Source organism: Populus trichocarpa, chromosome 1 (assembly GCF_000002775.5).
Source record: "Populus trichocarpa isolate Nisqually-1 chromosome 1, P.trichocarpa_v4.1, whole genome shotgun sequence".
Classification (NCBI taxonomy): domain Eukaryota; kingdom Viridiplantae; phylum Streptophyta; class Magnoliopsida; order Malpighiales; family Salicaceae; genus Populus; species Populus trichocarpa.
The window spans coordinates 26,043,703-26,052,804 of record NC_037285.2 but is presented as its reverse complement, the minus strand read 5'-3'; the positions used below and the strand labels follow the sequence as shown (position 1 = coordinate 26,052,804).

At 35.2% G+C, this 9,102-nt stretch overlaps 2 protein-coding genes and 1 long non-coding RNA gene across 5 annotated transcripts; 1 reads left to right on the top strand and 2 right to left on the bottom strand.

Annotated features, from left to right (window-relative positions):
* The first annotated feature begins 402 nt into the window (after positions 1-402).
* On the top strand, positions 403-3,525 carry LOC112328229 (cactin). 3 transcript variants are annotated; one of them, XM_052451218.1, is made up of 4 exons: positions 404-1,442; positions 2,249-2,373; positions 2,475-2,668; positions 2,775-3,525. In XM_052451218.1, the coding sequence occupies exons 1-2, from the start codon at positions 505-507 to the stop codon at positions 2,253-2,255; spliced, it is 945 nt and encodes a 314-aa protein (XP_052307178.1). In that variant the 5' UTR covers positions 404-504; the 3' UTR covers positions 2,256-2,373; positions 2,475-2,668; positions 2,775-3,525. The 3 variants fall into 3 exon arrangements, with proteins under 3 accessions (XP_024461444.1, XP_052307178.1, XP_024461448.1); XM_024605676.2 differs by lacking the exon at positions 2,249-2,373 and having other exon boundaries at positions 403-1,442; XM_024605680.2 differs by having other exon boundaries at positions 2,249-2,668.
* LOC7485694 (small polypeptide DEVIL 13) lies at positions 2,666-3,247 on the bottom strand. The gene has a single exon (XM_024605684.2). The coding sequence runs from the start codon at positions 3,245-3,247 to the stop codon at positions 2,972-2,974; it is 276 nt and encodes a 91-aa protein (XP_024461452.1). The 3' UTR covers positions 2,666-2,971.
* Positions 3,526-7,087: 3,562 nt separating the features above from the next.
* On the bottom strand, positions 7,088-8,576 carry LOC112326530 (uncharacterized). Its single transcript, XR_002980213.2, has 2 exons — positions 8,295-8,576; positions 7,088-7,790 (listed from the first exon to the last, which is right to left on the bottom strand). It is a non-coding gene; the product is annotated as an uncharacterized LOC112326530 (long non-coding RNA).
* Positions 8,577-9,102: the final 526 nt, after the last annotated feature.

Below are 9,102 nucleotides of genomic sequence, written 5' to 3'. Positions count from 1 at the left end.
TATAGCTTCGATGCTTCCATGGTCAAGCCTTGGTTGGCTGCTCATGGAGATCCTTCCAGGTATCCATTCGGATTAACTTGCCTGTTCTGTTCATCAAGCATATAATTAATATGAATAAAATTACATATTGATTTTCACGTGCCTGTAAGCAATTTAGCTCAATGGGTTTAAGATATATGCATTTTAGTTATTCTAAAATTCACGTGACAAGCTGAAAAATAATAAAAATCTTTCTAACATAAATTAATTTATGTCATATATCCTAAAATAAAAAATAACCTTTTTGTTATATAAAAAAAATGTTATGTTATATATACATTCACAATAAAGGTCGGTTGAAGGTCGGTTCTCCTTTTTAAAGGAAAAAAAAAATGAAGGTCGGTTCCAGGGTTTCTTACTTTCCCTATATAATTAGGTTTCTTTTAGATGATTTATTTACCCTAAAGCAAAAGGGGCGGAGGCAGAGGAGGGCAGCGAGAATTGTTTGCTGATAAAGAATTAAACATGGACGTGAACAGGAAGGTAAGTGAAGAAGATATAGAAGAGTATTTGGTGAAGAAGGCGATCAAAAAAGCAAACAAGTTGACGTCGAGATCATCATCATCATTCTCGTCCTTTTATTCTAATCAGTCCAATCCCTTTGGTGATTCCAATCTCGATGAGAAATTTGTGTGGCGCAAAAAGATTGAGCGTGATATTGCGCAAGGGCTGACTTTCTTTTCTCTTAAAACCGAAAGAAGGAGACAGAGAGAGAGAATGGAAGATATTGAAAAGGTTAAGAAAAGAAGAGAGCAAAGGGCATTTGAGAAACGACAGCACGAGGAAGAAAGGGAGTTGTTAGCTAGAGAACGTGCCCGTGCTGAGTTTCAGGATTGGCAGAAGAAAGAGGATTGTGCTATTCCACAATTTGTTGCTAATGATGATGAACGAAAAAATCAGATTCAAGAACCTGTGGAACCAGAACCGCCTACATTATTGGAGAAGTTCAATCTGAATAAAGCTATGGGAGCTATGAAGGAAGGTGATGGAGTAATTGGCTCTGTCGCTGAAGTGAACCTGGATTCACAGGTAGAATGGTGGTGTGACAAGTACCAACCGAGAAAGCCTAAGTATGTCAATACTTTTCACACTGGATATGAATGGAACAAATATAACAGGACTCACTACGATCATGAAAATCCCCCTCCAAAGATTGTGCGAGGATACAAGTTTAATATCTTCTACCCAGACATGATAAACAGGACAGAGACTCCAACTTATACATGCGAGGATGATAGCGAGACTTGCATTATAAGATTTCATGCAGGACCACCTTATGAGGACATTGCATTCCGAATTGTGAAGAAAGATTGGGATGTGAGCCATAAAAAAGGATTCAAAAGCACGTTTGATGGGGTAATTTTGCGGCTTCATTTCAACTTCAGACGTCACTCCTATCGCAGGTGACATGTAAACAACCTTGTGGTGGAATTATAAAAAATATTTTGTATCTGTTGATTAATGACATTTTGATCATGAAGTGTCCTTTTCCATGTTATGCCTGATCTTATGCTATTTCAATCCTGCGAATTGCAGTAAATAAATCACTATAACATTATCTTTTAATTATCAGACCAAATTACAGAAAGGATTGTAATGATTGATTCTGGCCAGATTTAAAAGCTGCTATACATTTTCTTGTGTTTACTGTCACTGACTTTGGAAAGTTATAACAACATCCGTCCTTCCTTTTTTTGCCCCAAGTATCAGTGTTCTGCTACGGAAACAAAGAATTATAGCAGATTCACCAGTGACTAATAGTATATATCTACGGGTCTATCACATTTATACAGTTGTCTATCACATTATCACATTTATGCAATGATTCAATTATGCAGTTCAATTATGGATTCTAACAAGACACTATTACCATGATGATTTCTCTAATCTTGTTGTATTCACGTTCTTGCTTGGAAGTAGTTGAGTAAAGCATCACATGTTTCATTCGACACAAGGGCGGGGGGGCTGGTGTTTTATTGACGCATCTAGTTGTACATGTGGGGTTTTTTTTTTTTTTTTTGATAGGATTATAGATGGAGATGTATTGATACCTCCTAACTAGAGTGAGACTGCTGAAAGATTTGACGAAAATCGAGAAGCTAAAAACTCCCGTACCTTATTTTATGACAAGTTCTTATCCTACAGTTGATGAAATAAGCGGGACACGACACGACATGTCGTGTCATTTGATGATTCTGATATTTTTCAGTGCTTAAATGACAAAATTAGACGTTTTGTGCTGATAAGAGGAGAGATGCTTGGAAAGAATCCAGATTCCTACTGTAGAATCAAACTGTATGCAAGTTGTCATTTATAGTAGCATCAGTTTTGCTGGTATTACCTTTTACAGAACTCATTTTTATCAATGGTAGAGAGATGAGTGGCACTCCCAATGCAGATCCAATTGCTAATAATGTCCCCTACCTTACTGCCAGTTCCACCATCTAAAAGGAATCTCTCTTCCATCAAAAGACAAAACAGAGAGGAAAACGGAAACTGAAAAGAGAAGAGATAAGACTGCTATGACAACTCCAATAATAGAGCAAAACAAGTCTTGCTAGTGTTGAGATCCAATAGGGGACTAAAATCTATCTACCCAGAACATTGAAAAAAAAGAAGAATCATCAAAGTAAATGTAGCTAGTTAATTTGAGATTTTATTGGATTATAATTGATATGTGATGATCTCTTGTTACAAAGTACATGATTCTAGCTCTCTTCAAATTGTAATTACAGAGCTGATTCTAAAAATGGAGGAAAGACAATAAAACTCTATGATACCAATCTCTTCTTGGTCAGATGGCAGAAAATTTACGAGTTCAATCAAACCCAGCATCCATCTTTAAGAAAGGGGAGGGGAGGAGAAAAAAAAGCAAGAAGAAACAACCAAGAAGGTACACTTGATCCCTTACTCGATCTCTTTGCATGTTCCTTCAAGAATCACCATGTTTGTGCCAACAAACAAGCATGGCAACACAGCGCCTCATGATATAAAACCTTGCCTTCTGTTCCTTGGCTAAGCTACTACATTTATGTGAAATAGAAGAGTTTTTTTGAGAGAAACTCCTTGGAAGAGGGCACTTTGGAGAAGAGCTCTTAAGGGACGAGGTCCTCAAGAGAGGAGCCTTGGAAGATGAACTCTTAGTCGAGAAACTTCTTGTGAAAGAAGATGAACCTTCTTTCTTTGATAACTTCCACTTCTCATCCATCTACGAACCTTAGAAGCTACAAGTGACTAGCTAGTAACAGCAAGTGATATGATTCTTCTCTGTATGTACTATATACGTGTGAGAGTGCGAAAGAGTTGGTGTGTGTGTGTGTGTGAGAGAGGGAGAGAGAGAGAGGGAGATAAGATCAAGGATGGGACTCGCTCAGTGAGTGGGCTTTTTATTATATATTGTAATGGCGATTCGGGTTTCAAGATGCGAACCAGTATTTCATTTGGTGCTGAAATTCTTTGCTTGTTTTTTTTTTTTACCTCTCATGGCATCATCATGATATTGGCTGGTTCTGAGGTCTCAAGGTCCTGTATTCTTACCGTGTGACTTCCTGATTCTTGAAACTCCTTCCTCCCTCTCGGAGATCCATCATTTAATTTGTAGACACTGCTGCCGTACAGTGCTCCGTTATGGTTAATTTTTTTTATTATTTTTAAAAAAGGGTCACCATACAGAGAGGTTCGTACTCAGTCGACAGGTATGAGCTGGTTATGTGAAGAGGGTTGTGCTCATTGTTCCACGAAGGACAGGGGTCCGTCTAATAATTGAAACGTTTACTGCTCCTGGCCTTGGAGCACGTTCAATATGCGACGAAGTTGGGCTCCTTCCTTCGCTTGTAAAAGTTAAGGTCATATTTTGGCAGTTTCAAGTTTCAACCTGTTTTTTTTTTATTAAAATTTAAAAATTTTATTTGTTTTAAATTAAATTTTTTATTGTTTTTATATTATTTTGATGTGTTGATATTAAAAATAAATTTTAAAAAATTAAAAAATATTATTTTAATTCATTTTCAAATTAAACATTTTAAAAAACAACATTTTCTATACTCTCAAGCACTCCTGTGGTGGATAGTTTATCTCAATTAAATTTAATCTGGTTTATGATATGGCTAAACATGATTCATGGATAGAGTAAGTTAATCTAAACTGACTCGGGAGCATCGCTTCAAGATATTTTTAAAAAGAAAATTAAAATGATATTGTTTTAATTTTTTAAAAAAAAATTAATAATTCCCATATGATGGTTTTAATCTTCTGTTTAAACACACTTGTTGCAAAAATATATAGAAAAATCACTTCGAAAAAGAAGAAGGAAGTTGTCTCGGAAAATGCCTTGGATGCTCAAACTTCTTCCTTTCTTCTTCTTCTTCTTCTTCTTCTCCTGGGATTCTTGGTTGCATTAGAGCAGAGAGTTACGGTGCCTGTGAAGGATGCCATATTAGGCTAGCTTGATATCCGTGAATCACCAAAGCTATATATATATATATATATATATATATATGTATGTATGTATCGTGTCTTTCGTCCTGAATGTCCTAGCTAGGTCACCCCCTAACCATTAAATAATACAAGAGATTGTACTGCAACCCTTTGGGTCAGTAGAAATGAAGCTCAACGTTCTTGAATGGTGCTCTTCTGAAACTCACCATGTGATGAAATTGGTCTGTGCTCTGCGTCATCCGTTGCTGGACAACAAACTTCAAAAAACAAAAAAAAGTGGTGTACTTTCGAGATTATTTAAAGCCAGACCAGCCCATGATCTCAAGCTTTCTTAATCAATAATCAAATGGTACTTAGAAAAAATTCTATGTGAAATTATAAACTAATAAAAGTCTCTCAAAACAACGGTCAAATATTCCACTTTATTCATTGTACTTAAATTGAGTTGCGGTCTTCATTACCTTTTGGTTTCATTAACTTCGTGATAAATTATGTATCTTCTAAGTTTGTTTCATTTAAAAAAAGTTGTTTTTTTAATACTTTTCAAAGATTTTGATTTTCTCATATTAAAAATAAAAAAAAATTAATATATTTTTAATAGAAAAATATTTCTTTTACACACATTTAATGATCAAGAAGAAAAAAGAAAAAATATGTAATTGTTGGAGCGTGATATTATTCTAAAAATTTAAATTATTAGGTTACATGTCTGTCAAGAATAGTTTATTCTGATGCAAAGTCACCGAATCAACTCCAAAAAATAAACTAAGCTATAAAAACCTATAAATCTCCATGGCACATTTCTTTGCACAATGTGAAATCAAACCTACAGTTTCACTGCAAGGAACAAATATAGTGGCTATTCTTGTTTGTTGTGTATTTAATTTTCACTATTAATTCTTGTTTGTTTTTGTATTTTAAAATAATTTTAGAAAAAATTTAAATTTTTTTAATTTTTTTTACTTGAAATTAATGTATTTTTAATGTTTTTAAATCATTTTAATGTATTGATATCAAAAATAATTATTTAAAAAATATTATTTTATATTACAATTTCAAACTCGGCACCATATTGGTCAGAGTGATTGAACAGAGGAGTCAAAATCTAGCCACATGGTATGTTCGACTGGGTACACAACGCATCTCTTTTTTTAATCTTGTTTGATTTTTTTTTTCTTCTAAGACTCTTTGGGCTTAGCAAATTCTTAGGTGAATCATGGGGGCTTGAGTATATGCACGTATTGGGAGACCCACATGGAGACATGTGAGCTGCACAAGGGATGGTCAGGCTCAGGACGGGGAAGGTAAGACTTGTGAAACCATGGATCCCTCTCTGCTACACTCCATAAGAACAGCAGGTCAAACTTTCCATAATTTTGTGTCTACAAATGGTCCACTGATTTATTTTAAACGAAAGCATCAGAGAGACTCTTTACAGTTCATCTTGTTGGCTCCATTTACGTAATTACCTCATATATCGAAACACAAAAGTGAAAGATGACGCTTGAACTTGGCTCATCTCTTGTTAACTACAGTTTACTGACTGTGCAGGTCATCAATGGCTGGTAAAATATACTACACAGCTCTTTACCATATATAGTACTTGCAAGGGTCAACTTGTGAAATTTACCCCCTGCCTATAAAAACCAACCTGGTGGGAGTGCTGCATTTATTAAACCAAAGAAAACAACTTAGAATCTGATTAATTAAACTTTTGATTTGAGTTGGGTTTTAAAAAAAGTTTTAAAAATTGATCTGATTTGACCCAAATAATCCGTAGAATTAACTCATAACTTGGAAAAAACTTGGTTAAATTTTGATTTTTATTTTTTTCAAAACAAAACCATTTTACTTATTTTAAAAATTCAAAATTTGATTTGATTTAACCTATCCAATTCATTACTAGAACTTGAATAGGGTCGTGAATCTTTATACCATGGATGCACCAAGACAAATGGGTGGTGCCCCTGGAGCTGACAAAATTTTAATTGATTTAGCAGATATACTGGATGATTGGAGCCCTGGCTGATGATTCTGGGATTCTTAGCAGGTAATTCATGTTCTATGGGAATAAAAATAGGTGAAAAGTAATCGAAGGATTTGTGTCTCTTATTGATCATATGCTAAACTATGTTACTTGCATGTAATTGTAGATATGTTAGATTTTACAAGGGAGTGAAGAGTGCAGAGTGCAGGAGAAGCAAAGTTCCATTACTTACCTAGTTGATAGTGAATTGGTCACTTTGCAATCCTCGCCATGCTTGCCATCAAGGATGATCAGAAGTTTTGAAGAGCTACCAATTAACCCTTCATCTATGGATAACAATAGCAAGCAAGTTTAATTCTAGTTCATCCCTGTTTTAACTGTCTTGGCTCGTATATGTGTAAAAGAAAATTTTACACACACCTATGCACAAAATATAATTGATACTATAATATTAATTAAAATTTTATTATCGATATCAATTTAAATTTTGATATTATTTAAATCTTGCGTTTTAAAAGTAAGAAAAAATTCAAAATGTATTATTTCACTATTTTTTTTAGCTAATTTTTTTTTTAAAATAAAAACTTAGAGCACGATTCCATATCAAGTGCTTGATCATTGGTATAAATAAACTTGGCACGCAACATGGGCTCGTTGATACTTCTAGCGAGTACAGCTTTCATATCAGCATGAGCCCAAAACATGAGGTCAAGCAAAATTTCCTGGCAGTTCTATTACACCGAATTTGATGCAGGATTGACAGGCCTTACTGTATCCGATAAACACCTCCATTTTTGTGAACAATATTGATTAAGCTCCTTGTATGTGTTCAACTAGCGTTGGAATGTCCACAGTTTGCATTAATTGGAGTGAATTGGAAACATCCTTACCTCCCTGTATGCTTACTTTTATTCTTAATTTTATGTTTAAGAAGACAGTCACTCAAATTTTTTTTTATTAATGTGGATGTCCGGTCTAGCTTGCGCGTACCTTGATTAATCTCATAGATCCTGAAATTAACGATCATGTAAGCCTCCAATGACCCCGAGGTTTGTGAGACTCGAACTGATGACCTCTAGAAAACAAATTTAAAATCTAACCAATTAAGCTACACCCCTCTGTTCTTCACTATACTGATACGAACAATAAACTGAAAAAATGTTGCCACAGCCAAATGAAGCTGATAGACCACCGAACAATCCCAGACCAGCAGCCAAAGAACGAGAACCAGCACACTTCCGTTGAAATGCAGCAGATAAACACTCGAGTAAATCACCAAATTATGGGAGATGAGAACAGAGCAAAAACTAGATTGGATAATCATAACCTGAAAACAATATTTTAACAAGAAAAAAAAATGATCATCGAGCTAGCTATACGCTCTCCTCTGAATCCAAGAAAGAAAGAAAGAAAGAGCTTATTATAAGCACGAAATCAAGTCTTTCGATAACCTTCTACATAACGTTTCTGGGTGCAGTTTTGATGCCAGAAAAGTGGAGAGTAATCATTCTATTAAAACATTAAACATTACAAGAGTTTTGGATAATCATATGATCTCTATATATTCAGTGATATTTCTCTGAGAACTAATTAAAAGTGTAAACCATGCCAAGAAATTGAAGAAAGAGACCTGGCTCTGATGATGTTTTTTATCTTTCATCAGTTCCAAAATAATTTTTTTCTCTAGCAAAACCAGCTTATGAAGTCTCGCTTAGATGGCAACGATAAGCAAGCAGGTTGTGCAGGTGAAAATCACTTAAGGGCATGATAAATCTACACAATTTATTCATTCAACAAGCAGCTTGAGATATGTTAAGGAAATATATATTACCTTGATGGTTTTTGCTTGAAAATTAACTTACACTCCAACTTTGATCAAATCGAAGAGCTTGCTGGACATATTTGGCATGCAACAGTAGAGAAGATTAATAGTCACGTATTTGCCGATGCAGCATCATCAAGATTCCCATAAAAAAGGACCCTTTGGACTAAAGGAGGTGACCGTATGCCACCCCTCTCACTCAAGCCTTAAAGCTTGCTAAAGGAGGTGACCGTATGCCACCCCTCTCACTCAAGCCTTAAAGCTTGTGAATCTTGATGATGCCGCATCCGCCAATGCAGACTGATGGTCTTGATCAGATCGACCTTTCCATGAGTATTAATGGACCGACCCTGACCCTATGCGAAAATTATAACGTATGAAGCAAAAGTAAGGAAAAGGAACGAATATGATTAATGACATAGTAATTAAAGCAAATACCCACTGGAATAAATCATTGTGAAGCTATATAGGAGAGTCCCACTGGCTATAGGTTAAACCGAGGGGGGAAAAGCAAGAATGAAAGGCAAAACTCACAAACTGACCGCCAGAAGTCTTGTACCTGTTTGTTCTCCCTATATACTTGTATTTTTAATTAAAAATTATTTTTAAAAAACATCATGCATAATATTATTATTAAACACACGCATAAAAAAAAAGTTATGCTGGAGTGGTGGCTTTCAGGATTGGTAATAAGAACAAGCCGACATGCCCTGGGTTTAAGGATGAGCAAATACTTTATACGAAGACACGCAGGATTAGACAGGCGTTGTGTGTGGATTGGAGGCGAACACAGAGGGATCAGACCCCAGATATCAAA

Bases quoted from the DNA above. Each gene is read 5' to 3' on its own strand.
- LOC112328229 (XM_024605676.2), top strand. From the start codon at position 505: ATGGACGTGAACAGGAAGGTAAGTGAAGAAGATATAGAAGAGTATTTG.
- LOC7485694 (XM_024605684.2), bottom strand. From the start codon at position 3,247: ATGGATGAGAAGTGGAAGTTATCAAAGAAAGAAGGTTCATCTTCTTTC.